The following is a 20,175-nucleotide window of genomic DNA, read 5'->3' as shown; positions in this document are numbered from 1 at the left end:
CCAAACCAAAATCAGCAAAAAGGTAGCACTAACAAATGAGAGGAAAATGGAAAAAAGTAAGAAAAAAATGTTCTCAAATACTTGTTTTTCCAAAAATATTTTCACCCCTGCTATTTGCACAAGTGAAATCCAAATGGGAAAAGTTTAGGAACCTTCCATAGAACTACAGTTTGGGGTAAGTGGGGCCGGGGTGGTTCCCACTCCTGGTATTCTTTTCAGGTGGGTGAGAGGGGGCACAGGGGAGCCTTGGGAGACATGTTTCATTTTTTTAAATGCTTGTTTCCTTTTTGCAAAAGAACAGAAGTAAAATAAACATTAAATTAAACGATCTCCACAGGAAAACAAAACAATTTTGGAAGCTGCACACCCGTAATATTTAACAACATACATTAAAAATGAGATGGCAAAAGTTAAGGGCCAGATTTTAAAATCCATACGCTCGCCGGGCCTATTTTCAAAGGCCTGGCCACACGCGTAAAGCCCCGGGACTTGTGTAAGTCCTGGGGCTTTGGGAAAGGTGCGGGGGCGGTCCAGGGACGTGGCTAGAGGCCCCCAGCACAGCGGCCATTTGCTGCTGTGCTGGGGGATCGCATGCTGGCAGGGTGCTGGCGCGCACAACCTGCGCCTGCCCTGAGGTAGGCACAAAAGTTAAATAAAGTTTTTTTGGGGGGAGGGGAGCTAGGTTAGGGCTAGGGGGTGGGTAGGTAGGTGGCATCCATGTGTGTGCTCGCATTCTTTTAAAATCTACCCCTAAATGTTTACTAAATTTTAAGGTGATAAGGAATTTGCCATTTTTGCAGTATGTTATATCAGTGTGGGAGAAAAGCTGGTAAATTATTAGCTAGACTGGTGAAAAATGACAAAAGGAAGTCTAAACACAAATAGTAAAGCAAGAAAAGCAGTTTACAAATGCTTCAGTTAAAGCTATGGTGTTTGAGCAATGTTATTAATGTTTGTACTCTAAAGCAGTGGTTCTCAACCTTTTTTCTGTCGGGACACACCTGACAGATGGTTCTCACATACGTGACACACTGAACACATGACCATCATAGGGATAAATGTAAAAGTACAGTTTGCATGCACAGGAACCCCCCAGACCCACAATTATGGATGTAAAGCAGAATTCTGAAATTCCCTGTACAACTCACCGTACAAAAATGATATTCTGGTTCTAGTGTCATCTCAGCAACAGCAACACAAACTCCTACTAACAGGCTCAATAGTCCTACTTATGAAAAGACAGCAGTATCACCAATGCATGTCATCTTGAGAAAATACAACAAATAAGACTGATACAAATGCTTACATGCTAGTAAAATACCTCACCTCTGTCACATACACAGAAGCGACCTAACAAACGGGCCGGGCCGATACAGTAAAATGCGCGAGAGAGCCTGGGCCCGCTCTCCCAACGCGCGCCCAGGCTCTTCTGGGCGCACGATTTTGTATTCAAATGAGGGCCCGCGGTAATAAGGAGGCGCTAGGAACACTAGCGCGTCCCTAGCACCTCCTTATTGGCAGAAGCGGCAGCTGTCAGCGGGTTTGACAGCCAACGCTTAATTTTACCAGCGTCGGTTGTCGAACCCGCTGACAGCCTTGGGTTCGGAAAACAGACGCCGGCAAAATTGAGCGTCCGTTTTCCAAGCTGCGGGCTGATTTTTTTTTTGGGGGGGGGGGGGACCTCCGACTTAATATTGCATTTGCATGTTGCGGGCGCTATTAGTTTTTGGGGGGTTGGACACGCGTTTTCCTCACGCTATTACCCCTTTCTGTATAAGGGGTAATAATAGCGCATCGACAACGCACATCCAAATGGGGGCTAACGGTGTGCTTGACCGAGCGCACCATTCTGTATTGGCTTGATACTCCCAGGATCTGCAGTAATTCACATCAACTAATCCACGCACAGTTACACCTGTATTATGGAATGCACTCATACAGTAACAACCCTACTTATGAAAAGCCACACTACAAATATTAAATTAGTGATGAGTGAGTGAGTGAGGGCTTTGGCCTCACTCACTCACTATATATATATATATATATATATATATATATATAACGCCAAAGCCCTCACTCACTCACTCATCACTAATTCTCCCACTTGCCGAGTACCTACAAGGCTGAAACGTGGCTCCATCATTCCCTATCATGTCCTTGCAAAAACTAACCGCTTCTCACTTTCCTACATTCGATGGACCATTGAACACAACACCCCGCTAGAGTCACGTCGAGGTCACCAAAAAAAAATGTTGATTACTCACATACCCAGTTGGAATGGGATATGAATAGCAGTCCGTAATACAGGATATTACGTGCCAATCATGCAATAGTATCTCCACAGAAATGTCATTGAAGCAATCATTTTCACAGGTTGTGGACGAGGGGAAACAGTTTTCATCCTTCGCACTTACCCTTTCAATTTAAATGCCTGCAGTTCCCGGTCAGAGTGTGCTTCGCGATGACTATTAACAAATCTCAGGGCCAGACTCTCAAGGTTGTTGGTGTTGACTTGAGGCACCACTGTTTCTCGCACGGCCAGCTGTACGTAGCCTGCTCAGCTGATAGCCTCATCATACTGCCTAAATATATAAACTCCAAAGCCCTCGCTCACTCAAAACAATTACTTTTCAACTTGCGTGAAATTAACTCACACGTTTCTATCAACTTCTCCACTGTAGCGAAGCACGGGTATTCCGCTAGTCGGGCCATAAACGCCAATACACCTCCTGTTAGGAAAACAGAAATAGACAAGCAGCTATAGATCCCAACACAGAAATAATTGTATAACTATACTAATAAGCAGAATAAATGTTTCACAACAACTATGAACAGAATAATATCCAACAATTAAAAACTCATAAAAATTATTTAAAATTCTCCAAACACCAATAAAATGTCAAAACAGCAGACACATCACATAATATTCAGTAATTAAAATGGCAGTCAATCAAGAAAAATAAACTTAAAAAGCCACCTTTACTAACCCCCTCCAGCAGCTTTCCTACTCCTCTTCCATGCACGCCAGTAGCACACACCAGAAGCAGTAGTGGCTGAATCTCTGTACTCATGGTCCTCTTCCTTTGGGCCCACGACCAGTCTCTGTCTTTTCACACACCAATCATCTCCCGACCAGTCTTTCTCTTACACACACACCAGTCACCTTCCCGAACAGTCTCTCTCTCTCTCTCATACACACACACAGGCTTCCCACTTCCATGTTCTATCTTACATATACAGGCTTCTCACTCCCATGCTGTGTCTCGCACACACCCAGGTTTCTCACTCCTATGCTAGCTCTCGCCACATGCACAGGCTTCTCATTCCTATAATCACTTTCTCTCTCTCTCTCTCTCTCTCACACACACACACACTCCAGTATTCTCCCTGACCAGTCACTTCCATTGTCTCTCCTATATACACACACACACATCACCTCTCTGACCAGTTTCTCTCAATCACACACATGCTCTCTCTCACACACACTTACATAGATGCTCTCACTTACACACAGGCTATCAATCACAGTTACACATACACACTCTCAATCCCACATACATTCTCTCACTTACAAGACAGGCTGGCTGTCTCGCTCTCACTTCCTGCTCCTCCTGAGCACAAATGATAGCTGCAGCAGCCCCCGCAGGCCAAGAAAGAAGAATCCTATTGGCCACGGGAGGCTAATTCTGCTGCCTCCTGTGCCAATTTCTGGCTGCTTCTGATTTTGCTCCAGGCCCACGCTACTGCTCGGGGCTGATGCTGCCGGTGCTACTTTTTCGTGCAGCATGGCTCTTTCTTCTTCCCACGTACCCCGCTTCACATCACTTCCTGTTCCGAGCCAGGGGGCAGCTGCGAGAAGAAGAAAAGACCCAGCCGCAGTTGCGTGCCTCCACTAACACTGCTGCCGTTCCCATCCGGGCTTGAACATGCTGATAGCCCTGGCAGCAACGGCAGAAGTGGAAGATAACCTGCCTCTCGCTTGCTGAAGGAAGAGGAGGAAAGAGCAGTGGGAGACCGGTAGCACACGACACACCTGCCGCTGCTTGGTGACACACTGGTTGAGAAGCGCTGCTCTAAAGGATCATACTATACTAAATTGCATGAAGAGTTCTTGAAAGACTTGGCAATACTACAGTTGACCAATCATTAGTGTGCATTTTTTGATGCCCCTATTAATGAACTTGTAATTAGAATCATTAGTCAGTTGAAACTGGCAAAGTTACCTGGGCCTGACAAGTATGGATGAGAGTTCTACAGAATTTTATGACTGTATTGACTCATTTGAAAAATGTTTCAAAAAGCAGAGTATAGGATCCTTTGAAAAGGGTCAGAATTTGGCTACTATAGTTTTGATTCCTAAACTGGGGAAAAATCCAGTTTATCAGAATTGTATCAACCTCTCTCTTAAAATACCAAGCTGCAGAATTTTAAGTTTGTTTGCGCAAAATTTCCCCAGGAATAAACCATATCCAATCCAAGTCACAAGTACCTGGCAAGTACCTAAACATTAAATAGATTCCATGCTACTAATGCCGGCAATAAGCTGTGGCTATTCCCTGTTGATTAATAGCAGTTTATGGACTTCTCCTTCAGGACCTTATTCAATCCTTTTTTTAAACCCAGCTACACTAGCTGCCTTAACCATATGCTTTTGCAACAAATTCCTAGTGGATCAATGGCAGGGATCCTTTCCATTGACATTGGCAAAGGATAATTTAAAATATCATAGAACTGGAAGACAGATTGGAAGTATATACTCTTTGAATGTATAAAAGAATCTGTTAAAAATGTAACTGATTTTGGAAAAGTGGAGGACTATACCATTATCACTCTTGGGCAGAAATATTCTGATTAAGATGATGATTATATTGTTCAAAATGCTATATGCTTTACAAATGATGCCCTTTTGGGTGAAAGAAAGATACACAATTCTTTTGATCAATGGTTGCCATATTTATTTGGTAAAGTAAGAGATCTAGAATTAGATATGAAACTTTAGTGGGCAGTAAAGAGTGATGGACTTATCTATACCTGATTTGGAAATATACAATCTAGCCTGTTCAGTTTAGTTCTTGAATGGGCGAATAGATAATAACTATAATCTGGAATTTTTGTTGACAAGAGTTGGTATATTCGTATTAGCCTATAAATTTACTTCATGGGAAGGGAGTTAAGCTTTCATAGATTTGTCAAAAAGGTTTTGTTTAACTTCAGTTAAAAAAAAAAAAAAGCTTGGAATTGGAGAATTAAGATAAAAAGAGAGAGAACCTCTATATTCTCTACATTTTGTGGAAATGTTTTCCAGGTGGTCTCTATAGATCTTTATTTCAAGAATGGCAAGAGAAGGGAATTTGTAATAGGACAGTTGATTTATGACATGAGTTGACCGGCCTTGCAACTGGATGCGACCACTTCCCTCAATGACAAACCTTTTCCGTCAGAAAAAAATCAGCAGAACCAGAGGTCACGAGCTGAAGCTGCAAGGAGGAAGACTAAGAACCAATGTCAGGAAGTATTTCTTCACGGAGAGAGTGGTGGATGCCTGGAATGCCCTTCCGGAGGAAGTGGCGAAGTCCAAAACTGTGAAGGACTTCAAAGGGGTGTGGGATAAACACTGTGGATCCATCAGGTCTAGAGGACACGTATAAAGAGGAGGCAGCAAAACACTGCACGGAGCAGCAGTAGCCACAGAGGCATTCACGGAGCGGGATGCCAGTGGCCAGTGGTTGGTGTTCCACCTTCACGGAGCGGAAGGATGGAGGGCTGCCATCTCCAAATTAAAAAAAAACAAAACAAAAAAACAGGAGTGGGTTCATGGGCTATAGGTATTACCAATTATTAGGCTTATTCAATTACCAATTATTAGGCTTATTCAATATTTGTTGATAGTTAATGTGACCTTCAAGGCATAATTCACTTTCAATGCATATCCAGTATAGCTCTCTGCTTCAACGGCAGGGGAGAAGAAAAACTAATACTTCACGCATATCCAGCATATCCACGCATATCTTACTCTCTGCTTCAACGGCAGAGAGCTATGCTGCCGCTTACCCAACTAATCAAGCTTGATATTTCACTTGGATGCAGCTCCATCACTGCTCTCTACATTAATGGTGGGGGTGAAAGGGAAATAGAACCTAAGGTAGCTAAGAGAAACAGATAAGTATGAGAAAAAAAGTGTGAAGCTTGCTGGGCAGACTGGATGGGCTGATTGGTCGTCTTCTGCCGTCATTTCTATGTTTCCACACCATGGAGCAACTAGCTCCTTGACAACACGAGCGCCCTGTCCCACATCACATTCACCTGGTTGACATTCCAGATAAACCTTTCAAAGGATAACTCGTTTCTGCATCACAGCACCACCATATTTTGATGCTGTATTTAGCCGATTTGGAAGGTATATATTGGTGGAAACCACACGTCCCTCGGAAGGCCACCATCCACACACAGATCTGTGCCTGGGATATAGAATTTTGGCAGTTGTGCTAGAAACAGCAACCGGAAATCACGGAATGGGGCCAATTTGTCAGTGGCTCTTCTATCAGCACGAGTTGCCCTATTGTCAAATCATATTTCAGGATATTGGTGAATCTATTTCGGGACATCGTTGCAATACATATAGGTCTCCCTTCCTTTTCTGACAACAGTGATGCAACTGGTTCATGATGTGATTTATGCAGTCCTGCCAGGAGACATACACCCATGAAAACCTTTATCTCATTGCTGTCAATATTATTCCAATACTTCTTTTGGTCAGGATTACTGTTGTTCCATTCAGTGATCTGACGTCGAGCTTCTCAGTTGGTTTCCAGGACTATAAGGTCTAACATTTCTGGTGTTTAAAACATGTGAAAGCTTCCACAGGTGAAGAACAGGTGACACATTTTGTAATTCCAGGTTGTTGTCTGATGATGTCTTGAACCCTGCATCTACCTGTGTTTGGTGCATCTTTATGCCACATTGTGCCATTTCTTCCAAGTAGAGTGTGTGGTGTTGATTTCTGTACTTGTCCACTGGAAGAACTAAGGTTGAGCTGACCAAAACAAGTTCTGTGTGCCCTTGATTGACATCTTCCTCTTGCAGGAATATCATTTGGTTGACTAACAGTTGGCTGACCGGATTCGGTGTCTGATATGTGATCAACCTCCTCAACAGAGTTGTCTGTATCTTCAAAATCAGAGTCATTGTTATCCTTAAATTGCTTTCAGAACATCTGCAGTAGAATACCGAGTATATTTCTGCCTAGAAGACCCTCTTGTAGACATTTTACTGACTGAAAATGCAAAGAATCAGTAGCTATACATTTTTAAACTTGCTTAATTGAAAGTCGCAAATTCGGGGGTCTTTTTGGACCCCAAATAATAAATAGGTACTGTAGGAAGAATAAAGTAGAATAGTTTAGAATAACATTTGAATCTGACTTACTGTAGGCTAAGTGACAAATTCCTAAAATGGCGGCTGAAAATAATTTCTGGTGTTTATATATAGTGGAAGCACATTAGTGCATGGGGTCCAATTGGATCCCAGTTGGTAGGATGAAGGTTAATGTGAGTATTATACACTTACAGAGCATATTTTAAGAGAGCTGAAAAAAACATAACTTCAGTGTCTTATTTCCATGTTCCTCATCACAAGTGCTATGCAAAGCTCTAAAATAAAATCAGTATGGCTACAATAATTCATGCCAGGAATAGTTATATTATACTTAAGGTAGTAAAATTATTTAAGCAAGGCAAGCCTTATGGCCCAGTGGCCATGCTGTGTGCTGTTATACCAGAGTCCCAGGATTGATGCTTTGTTCTAGTTCCTGTCTTTCATCCTTACCAGGGCTACAGATATTGTCATGACAGTGTTTACAACCCCAGGAGGAAGAGAAATCTGAGTATCTCAACAGTACATTTTTGCTGGGTTCTGGAGGAAACTATGGTCTTTGCCATTTGGCCAGAGAACTGTTATTTATATAACTTATATAGGGACAGGTTCTGACTGAGCTGGAAGCCTAAACAAAGCAAAATTCTAATGGAATTTCTGACACCAGTCACCACCCTTTTTCCTAGTGCAGTAATTAATCATCTATCAGAAGTTGAAACAGTTGTATGAGCCAATCAGATCCAATCTTCAGAATGTATTAACCGAAACTAGAAGCCTGCTGGGGATTGACACAGAAGTCAAAGCTCAAATCTAGCAGGATGGTGATCAGTAGCCATCTTTTACTGGTGGTGGTGCCCTTCGTAGGAGGATTATTGTAAAGTATTTGCCTTGTCTGTTAGATACGAAAGGCTTTGGCTTGGGCATCTCTGCACCTACAGCAACAGCTATCACTGCTTTAGTAACCAGTTGCCTATAACTAATTATTTTTAGTAAATAATGTTACTGATTATTTTCTTTCTCAAGAAACTAAACATGTAAGAGTAATTTTCCATAATGTAACTTTATTGTAAGGGCAAAACATTTCCTGCAATTCATACTGTCCAGAAATGAGAATGTTGAAAGACTTTTTTTTTTGGTAAAAAGTGATATTTTCTCAACATTCGGGAGGTCAGTCCCAACGAGTGGGTTATGCACCTCTGCCAGCAGATGGAGATGAAGCAAAAGCTGAAGTCACGGCTATATAGTCCTGCCCTGACATCAGCCCACCAGTATTCTCTGTCTCCAGCAGATGGACATGCATTTCCCTTCAGGGAGTGGCTGTGAGTAAAAAGGGAAGTTGGAAAGGGGATACCTATGTAGCACCACTTCCCTCCTGAGGTGACACTGTGCGGTCCCTCCCTCAGTAGAGTGCCTTCAGTGTGGTAGCCTTGACTGGCATGGACCTAAATTCGAATTAGGGGTTGCAGGTCGAGAGAGGCCCTCTCCCCCCCCCCCATAGCCGGGACCCGTTTCTGCTGCCAGCCGGGGAGGGCTGAGCTCAGTTAAAAGTTTTTTGTTTTTTTTTTAATTTAAAAAAAAAGGACGAAAGCAGGAGAGAAGGGTCTGTTTCCTCTGTGTTTAGGTGCCCCACTCACATATCTGGGGAGTTCAGTGAGGTGGAAAGTGTGCAGGCACAGCGGGTTGAGCAGCCATTTGAACTAGGCCCTGCTCACAGGCTTCTCCCATTTTGGCGCATGGTAGGCCACAGGGTAATTTCACACGTTTTTTGCTGCAGGTTGTTGGCCACATTTGCATATCTGTGTGCGTGTCCATTTTCTTCTGTGTCCAGTTTTGGCGTTCTTCCTTCTGTATGCACATCTTATGCATCCAGCTTAGGCGTTGGTACTGAGCGTCCAGTTTGGGTGTCCAGTTGAACGAATGGCCTAGTCGCGTGTGCTTGGCCACACATTTTTTGTGCATCCACTTTCAGTGCAGCTTATATGTTTGTGTAATCTAGGGGTGAGCATTTATTGGTCTGCACGCTTACAGCATAGCGCCTGCAGCAAAAAAGCCTAAACGCCTATTTATTTGTGCTGTATGCCACATCAGGGCCATTCAGCCGAAACTTTATTTAAGCCTGTGTCAGCGCTGCCTGGATGCTCTGGGAGATATACCTCCTGATTTTGCCGGCGAACTTCCATCTCCTCAGTCTGATGGGCATTGGGACTGAGGGGGAGACAGCAGGGGTGTCCCCTTCCTTGATTGATCCACAGGTCGAGTCCTCAGGGGACACTAGCTTTCAGGGCATCAGGTTCGGGGCTGTAAGGCCTGGAATGGACCCATTCTTTTCCTGGGTAGAATTCTTCCAGGGAGTACAGACATTTCTACAGGGCTGGTGTTATGAGTGCTCCTCCACCTGTCTCCATGCTAAAGCGTGGCACAGTGCGATCTGAAAGAGCACAAATGCAGGTGGATCATGGTACCAGTGATGATGGGGGTGGCTTTCATGATGAGGAAGGGGACATTCCACCAGATTTTGAGCCGTATAGAACTCTTCTCCATGTTTTTCAGAGAGTTGAGTTGCCGGGTTTGATCTCTCAAACCTTGAGGACCCTCGGATTGGCTGGACCTGGCTCCTTGGGGACACAGAAGGATCTTATTTTGGTCACCCAGCACAAGGCTTCTTGTTTCTTTCCCCTCTTGGATGCAATTCAGGACTTGATTGATCTGGAATGAAGTGTGCCTGAGGCGCCTTTTAAAGGGGGACGCATCTTGGGTTTATACCCCTTGGATACGCAGGCCAGAAAGCAGTTGCGTTTTCCTAGGGTGGATGCCTTGGTGTGTTTTGTCACAAAACGTACCACCATCCCAATAGAGAGAGGTGCGGCACTGAAGGTTGCTCAGGATAGAAAAATTGAAGCTATCCTAAAGCAAGCCTTTGAATCAGTGACAAAGAACTTGCAAATTGTTTCTTTGCACCTTGGTAGCTTGGGCTACCTTGCGTCTTTGTCAGTCTGGTGGTGCTGGGTCTGATCTTGGACCTATGATAGAACCAGGGGCCACCTTCTTGGCTGATGCGGGCTGTGACTTGGTATGCACAGCCACCAGATAAGCTGCTTCAGTTATTGCGGCTAGGTAGCAGATGTGGCTGTGCAACTGCTCTGCAGATACTTTTTCAAAGTCCAGTCTTCCTAAGCTGCCCTTCAAAGCAGGATTTTGTTTGGCAGTGATTTGGAAAAAAATGGCAAGTAAATGGGGAGAGACTCAGGTCCCTCTATGTCAGATGACAATAAACCTGTGCTCCGGTCTTTTTGAGCTACTGGCCGCTCTGAGACTACCAGAATTTTTGGCCTTATGGGGGAGGTTCTTCTCAGAGAATCCCATCCCTTTCATAGGTCTGTCCTTTTTCCCCCGATGACCTCAAAAAGATGCGAGCTCTGGAGGTGGAGCCCCTCGATCTTCCAAATGAAGGTTTGCAGGCTCACTTGTTGGTGCAGGAAATAGGTGGTCGCCTATCCCATTTTTATCGCAGGTTTGTCCAGATTACCTCAGATGAATGGGTTCTCGAAGTGATTCGAGACTGGGATAGTCTAGAATTTTTGTATTCTTCTAGATGCCTTCATGGTCTCTCCATGCAACTCCCCTCAGAAGAGGGTAGAAGTGGAAGCGACATTACAATGGCTGTTGAGTCTGAAAGCAATGATTCCCGTTCTCGAATCACAGCAAAGTACATCTTTTGTACCATTTTATTTTGTCGTGCCCAAGAAGGAAGTGTTGTTTTGGCCCATACTGGATCTCAAGGGCGTCAACAGACATCCACGGGTCATGCATTTCAGGATGGAAACTGTGCCCTCTGTCATCATGGCTGTTCAAGCAGGGGAGTACCTCACGTTTCTGGATCTGACTGAGGCATATCTGCATCTTTTATGTTTGTGTTTTATTAAAACCTGGCTATTTAAGCAAGCATTCACAGCCTAAAATTGATGTCCACCCTCAGTCTTTGATTTTTCGCCTTGTAAGAACCCTTACCCTCTCATACTATCTCTACTTCCTTCCACTTAACTCTTCCCATTCTGTCCACCCTCTCTTTTTTCTCCCCTTTATCAACTTGAACCTTATCGCTTTAATTCCACAACCCTTACACTTTTAATTCTCTATTTTCATACCTCTTCACCTCCATTCTGACTTCTCTTTATTCTTAAACTAATATTCACCTTTTCTTAAGAAAACCAAATTATATGATACTTACTATAGTTATGATATCTAATGATGTTCCTTATCACTCTGCTTTTGCTGAGATGTTAATTATAACACCAATGTTTTTACGTTTATATTCTCTGTTATTAAATGTTTTCATGTATGAAGTTGTTCAATGTACACCGGAGTGAAGGCTTCTCGCTATACTTCGGTATAAAAAAAGAATCTAAATAAATAAATATTAATTTTAGCATTGATAATATCTTATGTTTTATGTATATTAACATATCTTGACTTTTAGGATTATCAACCCTGTTTAGATTTTATTTTATTTATTTTTTTAACAGCTAAAGTGAAATTATTGACTCACCTTTTTAACATATTTTAGCTGTTACTATTATTGACTATATGTATTGTATTTCTTCTTATTTATTTGATTGTAAACCGTTGTGAAGGCCCCGCCGATGTGATGGTATATAAAAATAATAAACCATAAACCATATTCACATTTGTCAGGAACATCAGCGGACCCTCCGATTTTTTGCTATCCTGGATCATCATTACCAGTTTCAGGCCTTGGCTTTCAGACTAGCCACGGCACCCAGTACCTTTTCCAAGGTCATGGTGGTGGTAGTGGTAGCCCTTTGCAAGGAAGGCATACTGGTTGATTCGAGCCAAGACAGTGGAAGAGAGTCTTCATGCTTCCGTAGGGTGGCTTCCTTGCTACAGGAACTAGGCTGGATGGTGAATCTGGCCAAGTGCAATTTGCAGCCATCTCAGACCCTGGAGTATCTCAGGGTTTGATTTGATAAAAGACAGGGCAGAGTATTTCTGCCGGAGTCTCAGATCCACACTTTGATGCTGGAAAGTCAATTCCTGCAGAACTCTGTTCGTCCGACTGTGTGGACTTAACTACAGGTCCTGAGGTTGCTGGCTGCCGCTTTAGAAGTGGCTCCCTGAGCAAGGGCACATATGTGCTCTTTTCAGCAGGCATTGTTTTCCCGATTGAATCCACAGTCGCAGAACTATGCGATTAGGCTGCTCTTCCTCCTGTCAGAGGTGACATCCCAGTTTGACTGGTGGTTACATGCGGATCATCTCAGGAAAGGAATTTCCTTGACAACGCTGGATTGGTTGGTACTCAAGACAGATGCGAGCCTCCGGGACTGGGGGCTCACTGTCAGGAGTTGGTGGTGCAAGAGCACTGGAATGCAGCAGAGTGGCAGTGGAACATCAACAGACTGGAGGCATGAGCAACTAGAGGCTCGGGTAGTCCAGATAATGTCGGACAATGCGACGACAGTGGCTTACATCAATCAGGGTGGTACCAAGAGTCAACAGGAGATAAATGCGTTCATGGTGTGGGTGGAGTAGCATCTCCTAAGCATATGTGCCTCTCAAATTGCTGGAAAGGACAATATCAGCGCAGATTTCCTCAGCAGGAGGAACTTGGACCCAGGAGAATGGGAGCTGTCGGGCGAGGCCTTTCATCTCCTGGTGAACCGCTGGGGCCTACCGGATCTAGACCTATTGATGACCTTCAACGCAAATATTCCATGCCTCTTCAGTCAGAGGTGGGACCCAAAAGTGATGGCCATGCGACGCCCTTCTGTATGCACTTCCACCCTGGCCTCTGATAGGCAGGCTGGTCCAGAAGATTGCAAGTCAAACCAGCACAGTCCTTTTAGTGGATCTGGATTGGGCTCGAAGGCCGTAGTATGCCGATCTCCAGAGATATCTGGAGGGCAATCCCTTTAGGTTACCATCTCGAATGGATCTGATACAACAGGGGCCCATTCTGCTTGAGAATCTGGGTCGCTTTTGTCTTAGGGTTTGGCCATTGAAAGGGCTCAGTTATTGAAGTGGAGTTTTTTGTCTACGGTAATTTCCACTATTCTTCAGGCCCGAAAAGTTTTTACTTCTCTATCCTATGTTAGAGTTTCGATGGTCTTTGAGGCTGGTGTTCTGAGCAAGGTACTCAACCACTCAAGGTGGATATTCCTTTGATTTTGAAATTTTTACAAGACTGTTTGCTTAAAGGTTTGGCCCTTAACTCCTTGAAGGTTCAAGTTGCAACCCTGGCTTGTTAGAGAGGGAGAGTCAATGGAGGGCCTTTGTCTTCCCATCCAGACTTGTCCTTTTTTCTTGCAGGGAGTTGAGCATCTTTACCCCCATTGCTGCTTCTGGTGCCTCTGTGGGACCCTAACTTGGTCCTCGAGTTTTTGGCAGGTCTGACTTTGACCACTGCGTACTCTTCCTTGTGGCTGCTTACCTTGAAGACAGTTTTTCTGGTAGCAATCTGTTTGGCACGTCTGGTCTCCGAGATGCAGGGTGTTTTCTGTCGTGAGCCTTTTCTTCATATGACTCCAGGTGCGGTTCAGCTTCAGACTGTGCCCTCCTTTTGCCCAAAGTGGTTTCAGAGTTTCATTTGAATCAGTCTATTTCTCTGCCTGCCTTGGACATCAAGCGTCATTTACTAAGGTATTTGGAGATGACTAAGGCTGTTTGGAAGTCTGATCACTTGTTTGCTTCATGGTGGAGGTAATCAGGAAGCACCAGCGACGTGGGTAACGATTGCCCGCTGGGTTAAAGAAGTCATTATGGCAGTCTGTGTGGCTGCTAGGGTTGATTTACCGAAACAGATTAGACTGCATTCCATGAGGGCTCAATTGGTATTGTAGACAGAACTTCGTTTGTCGCCTGCTGAAATTTTCCAAGCAGCAACATGGTCATTTTTCAACACCTTTTCTAAGCATTACCGATTGGATGTTAGGGCTAGGGAGGATGCCACGTTTGCGTGAGTGGTTTTGATTGGACTGCTGGCAGCCTCCTGCCCTTTTTGAGATTAGCTTTGGTACATCCCATTCATTGAGATTGATCTGCCCAAATCCCGAGGAAGGAGAAATTTCTACTTACTTGATGATTTCCTTTCCTCTAGTGAGGGCAGGTCAATCCCAGACCTGCCCTCGACTGCTGATGTTTAAATTTGCAGTTAGCCTTTCTTCATGCGAGTTACACAGAGTATGTTTCCTGCTCTTTGTGAAACTGGTAAATGACTTCTCTAGCCCTTAGTTTCCTAGATATATTCCTTCTTTTGGCTGAGCTCAGTGTTCCTGTTGGTTGAGAAACATGAATGGTTGTCTATTGATGATGATGTTAAAGTATATAATCAGTTTTTTCCACAGTTTTTGGCTTTTCCAGAGAATATTGGTGGGCTGATGGGGCGGGACATATAACCATAATGTCATCTTTTGCTCTGTCTCCATCTGCTGGCAGAGGTGCATAACCAACTCATTGGGATTGACCAGCCTTTACTAGAGGAAAGGAAATTATCAGGTAAGTTGTAGTTTCTCCTTTAACAGTTCAAAAAATGTTTCCAAGTTCAATAATGACTACTGAAATCATCTGTTTCTTTTTTTCTCTCTCTCTCTCTCAGCATTGTATGCTGTGAAAATTCGGGCAGAAGCTATGCAACAGGCATCTGAAGCTGTTCCAAGTGGGATGCTTTCTGTGATTGGTCAACCTCAGACTAAATACAGCTTTGCATGTCTGGAAGCTCGAGAACACTGCAAGACATTAGGTATAGAGAAGGCTGTGTGTGAAGTTGCAAGTTACTTGTTTCCGGATGGCCGAGTCATTGCAGGGCATTTACAGGTAATCCCAGAGTTCTTAATACCTCTGATACAGAATCAAATTGCCAAAAGCTGGCAAGAGTCTGTGTGTGTGCTATTTGTTACTTCTATTTGAAACCAATGAAAATAGTTTTAAGGCAAAAGTAGATGCTTTGTAGTTATTAAGGTTTAGTTTACTGCCCTAGCATATTTCCCTTTTAGCCCTTTCTAATTCACCCTTGTTTCCATCCCATTTTTCAGGAACCAGCATAAGAACATGACTTGGCTTACTGGGTCAGACCAAAGTTCCATCAAGCCCAATTTCCCAGTACGTACTAGGATCAGTCCAGAGAAGTGGGTTGTGCATCCCTACCAGCAGATGGAGTCAGAGAACAAAACTTAGGGCACTGCCATATATACTAGAGTGCCACCTGCAGTCCCTCAGTATTTCTCTGACTCCAGCAGATGGCAGAGATGCACTCCTGCAGTTTTTAGTTTGAATTTTTTCAGTTTTTAGTTAGAAGAATTTTTTCTTGACTTACGGCTGCTTCCTGAGGTGTTAGACACCTTCGTGGGCCATCCCTCAGTGGAAGCCGGGCGTCCGGGGGATTGGATATCCCTGGCAGGGTCTCGTACACTCCGGGTCAGAGTGTGCAGACCAGGGGCTCCTGGTTACGCGACTCTGACATTGCTTCAGCTGCTCCCTTCATCCCAGCCACTTCTTGGATCTACACTTGTAGTAAAGTTTATTTAAAAAAAAAAAGTTCGCAAGCTGGTGACTAGGGAGTGGGAAGCTCTGGATGCTGGTCTGAAGGTGGGCAGAGCTATGGCTAAACTATATCCCCTGTCGTTGGAAGCCTTGGACCTTTTGAAGATCCCTAAGGTGGATGCTGCAGTCACTAAGAAGACCACTATCTCGGTCGCTGGGGCAGCTGCCCTTAAAGACATACAGGACCGGAAACTAGAGATCCAGTTGAAACGGGCATTTGAGGTAGCGGCGCTGAGTCTTGTGCTGCCATCTGCGCCAGTTTGATGCAGAGAGCATGTCTGTGTTGGATCCAGGAGACTGCAGCCAGGCACAACTCTAGCAATGGAGAAGCGTTACATTCCGCTCGGCTGGAAGCAGATATCGCCTATGTGGCGGATGCCCTGTATGATCTGGTGCGGACCTCGGCAAGAGGTATGGTCACCATAGTGTCCGCACGGCGACTCCTCTGGCTGAGGAATTGGGCGGCAGATTTGTCCTCTAAATCCCAGCTGTGCAACTTGCCCTTTAAGGGCAAACTCCTTTTTGGAGAGGAACTGGATCAGTTGGTAAAATTGCTGGCGGAGTCCAAGGGCAATAGGTTGCCAGAAGACAGAAAATCAAGAAGCCTTTCCCTCTTAGATCTCGTTTCCGGGACACTCGTCGCTACAGGTCTAGCAGATACACGTCTCTGTTCACTTCTAAACCGGCTACGGGGCACCAGCAGTCCTTTCGCGAGTGTCGCCGTCCTGGCAGGGACTCGGGACACCTGGGAGTGGGAAGCACTAAATCCTCCCAATGAAGCCACGAGCGCCCATTCCGTTGTCGAAGCTGTCGGTGGCAGATTATCCAACTTTTACACGGAATGTGCAAGGATTACCTCAGACCGGTGGGTTTTAGAGGTCATCAGAGAGAGGTATGCCCTGGAATTCTCCCGACTGGTCCCAGATGTGTTTGTGGAATCCTGAGTGACCTCGCACAACAAACACGAGGTGGTCTGTGGAACCTTGCAAAGACTTCTCGACCTCAATGCGATTGTCCAGGTCCTGGAGATGGAGCAAGGACGGGGCCGTTACTCTATCTACTTTGTGGTTCCCAAAAAGGAGGACATGTTTCGTCCCATTCTCGATCTGCAGAAAGTGAACCGTTGTCTCAGGATTCCTAGTTTCCAGATAGAAACATTGCGGAAGGTGATGGCGGAAGGTGATGGCGGCGGTTCGGGCAGGGGAATTTGTAGCGTCCCTAGATCTCACCGAAGCATACCTTCATATCCCCATCAGGGCCAATCACCAGAAGTTTCTGCGTTTCAAGGTGTTGGGACAACACTTCCAATTTCGAGCCCTTCCCTTTGGCCTCGCGACGGCGCCTCGTACGTTCACAAAAGTGATGGTGGTAGTGGCAGCTTTCCTTCGCAAGGAAGGGATATTGGTCCACCCATACTTGGACGACTGGTTGATTCGCGCAAAATCGCAGGAGGACTCCGAAAGATCGGTGCGTGATGGTCATGTTGCAGTCCCTGGGCTGGGTGATCAATGTACAGAAGAGTCATTTGGAACCCACCCAGGTGTTGACTTATCTCGAAGCCCGGTTCGATACCATACAGGGGAAGGTTTTTCTGTCAGTGGATCATATAAAGAAATTACAAGACCAGATTCATTCGCTCTGTCGGATGCGCACTCCCACAGTATGGCATCATCTTCAAGTGCTGGGATCCATGGCCTCCATTCTGGACTTAGTTCCCTGGCCGTTCGCTCACCTTCGCCCCTTGCAACGGGCTCTCCTGTCGAGTGGAGTCTGGTATCGGAGCAGTTTCAACTCCCAATGCCACTACTTCGGGAGTCCTGGTCAGTCTGTTGTGGTGGCTGTCGCGCAACAACCTCTGGATGCTGGTCTGAAGGTGGGCAGAGCATTTAGACTCTCCGAATTGGCTGATAATCTCCACCGATGCCAGTCTGTCCAGTTGGGGAGCAGTCTGCGCGGAAAGGTCCGCTCAGGGTCTGTGGTCAGCCACGGAGAGTTTGTGGTCCATCAGTCGTCTCGAGACGAGAGCGGTGTGTCTAGCCTTGCAAGCCTTTCTCCCCTGGATTCAGGGCAGAATGATACGAGTCTTCTCCGACAATGCGACAACGGTGGCGTACATCAACCGACAAGGTGGGACACGAAGTCCTGCGGTGGCGTTAGAGGCACGGCTTCTGTTCGCCTGGGCAGAACGTCATCTTGGGGGCATTGTCACCTCGCATGTCGCGAGGGTGGAGAATGTTCAACCGGATTTCCTCAGCAGGCAACAACTCGATACCGGAGAGTGGGAACTGTCCATCGATGCGAGGAACCGCATTTGCGCCAGGTGGGGTGTACCTCAGTTGGTCCTAATGGCAACGCGAATGAATACCAAGACGGATCACTTATTCAGTCAACGAAAAGAGCAGGGCTCAGTGGGCATCGATGCCCTCGTGTGTCTCTGGCCCACGGGAATTCTATTGTATGCCTTTCCTCCCTGGCTGCTCATAGGTCGGATACTACGTCCACAGAACTTCACCCGGGCCAAGCGGTCCTCATGGCACCGGAATGGCCACGTCGACCATGGTTCGCGGACCTCGTGCGGCTAGCTCTGGAAGGCCCCTTGCAGCTGGCTCATCTGCTTTGGCAGGGGCCCATATTTTCGGATCAGGAGGATCACTTCTCTCTCGTGGCTTGGCTTTTGAGAGGCGACGTTTACTTCTTGAGGGGCTATTCTGAGCAGGTCATTTCCACCCTTCTTCAGGCGCGACGACCGGCCACCTCTATGGCTTATGTGTGCGTTTGGAAGATTTTTGAGGCATGGTGTAGTCAAAGGGCCTGCGACCCTCTCTCAGTGGAGGTTCCTCGAATTCTCGATTTCCTTCAGCAGGGACTTATGCAGGGACTGGCGTTCAACTCTCTGCGAGTACAGGTGGCGGCTCTGGGTGCCTTGCGGGGACGGGTCAATGATTGTTCCTTGGCAGCGCACCCGGACATTGCCTGTTTTCTTAAAGGGGTTAAACATTTGCGTCCTCCCGTCCACTCAGTATGCCCGGACTGGAGCCTAAATTTAGTTCTCCGGGTATTTTGCGGTGCTCCTTGTGAACCTCTCATCAGATCTTCTCTGAAGGATCTGACCTTGAAGAAGGTATTTCTGGTGGCTATTTGCTCGGTTCGTCAGATTTCTGAGCTTCAGGCGCTGTCGTGTCTGGATCCATTTCTACGTATCTCAGCGGATCGGGTGTCTTTGCGGACGGTTCCATCCTTCGTCCCTAAAGTGGTTTCCTCATTTCACTTCAATCAGACGGTGGAACTCCCTGGGTTTCCAAATTGGTTTCGAGAATACTCTCAGGATAGAGATCTTCATCTCTTGGACGTGTGCCGGGTCTTGATGCGCTATCTGGAGGTTACCAATGATTTTCGACGTTCTGACCACTTATTCATTCTGTTTGGGGGCCCGAAGAAAGGAGACAAAGAGTCTAAAGTGCCCCTTGCTTGGTGGATTAAGGAAGCCATTAGCTCGGCGTACATTGCTCGTAGTCGGCAGGTGCCTTTGGGTCTTCGGGCTCACTCCACTAGGGCTCAGGGTGCTTCCTGGGCAGAGTATCAGCTTTTGTCGCCTCAGGAGATCTGTAGGGCAGCTGTGTGGTCTTCGATTCACACTTTCACGAAGCATTATCGCTTGGATGTCCAGGCGTCTGATGAATCGTTCTTCGGGGAGAGTGTGCTGCGTGCGGGTCTTTCGGGGGCCCGCCCAGTGTGAGGTGGCTTGGGTACATCCCACTTCTCTGGACTGATCCTGGTACGTACTGGGAAAAGAAAATTGGATCTTACCTGCTAATTTTCGTTCCTGTAATACCAAGGATCAGTCCAGAGGCCCACCCCTTATTTCAGATTCCGAAAGACTGTGTTGGCTACTGTTGGCTGAAATTTATGGCCTGAAACATTTTTGAAGCTCCTTTTGTTTGGCAAAACGGGTTGATGGAGCAGTTCTGCACGGTTGAGTTTATTTTTTGAGCAGCGGGGTAGTCTGGGTTTTGATGTTTGCTACCTCTCGCTCTTTAGTTCTGTTAGCCTGGGCTTGGGTACAGGACAATACTGAGGGACTGCAGGTGGCACTCTAGTATATATGGCAGTGCCCAAAGTTTTGTTCTCTGACTCCATCTGCTGGTAGGGATGCACAACCCACTTCTCTGGATTGATCCTTGGTACTACAAGAACAAAAATTAGCAGGTAAGAACCAATTTTCTTATCCTGTTTCCAGCAGTAGCCAAG

The 20,175-nt window shown here is 45.7% G+C and overlaps 1 protein-coding gene across 4 annotated transcripts in view; it reads left to right on the top strand.

The window, feature by feature from the left end:
* Nucleotides 1-20,175, top strand: part of MCAT (malonyl-CoA-acyl carrier protein transacylase) — an 82,621-nt gene that overhangs the window by 46,314 nt on the left and 16,132 nt on the right. For all 4 annotated transcript variants that reach the window (XM_029600097.1, XM_029600095.1, XM_029600096.1 and 1 more), the window contains exon 4: nucleotides 14,984-15,201. In XM_029600097.1, coding sequence (XP_029455957.1) covers nucleotides 14,984-15,201 — 218 coding nt within the window. The remainder of the gene's footprint in view (nucleotides 1-14,983; nucleotides 15,202-20,175) is intronic.

This window comes from Rhinatrema bivittatum, chromosome 4 (genome assembly GCF_901001135.1).
Source record: "Rhinatrema bivittatum chromosome 4, aRhiBiv1.1, whole genome shotgun sequence".
Lineage (NCBI taxonomy): Eukaryota > Metazoa > Chordata > Amphibia > Gymnophiona > Rhinatrematidae > Rhinatrema > Rhinatrema bivittatum.
Note: the sequence above shows the minus strand (reverse complement) of the source record. Positions and strands in the feature narration are given on the sequence as shown.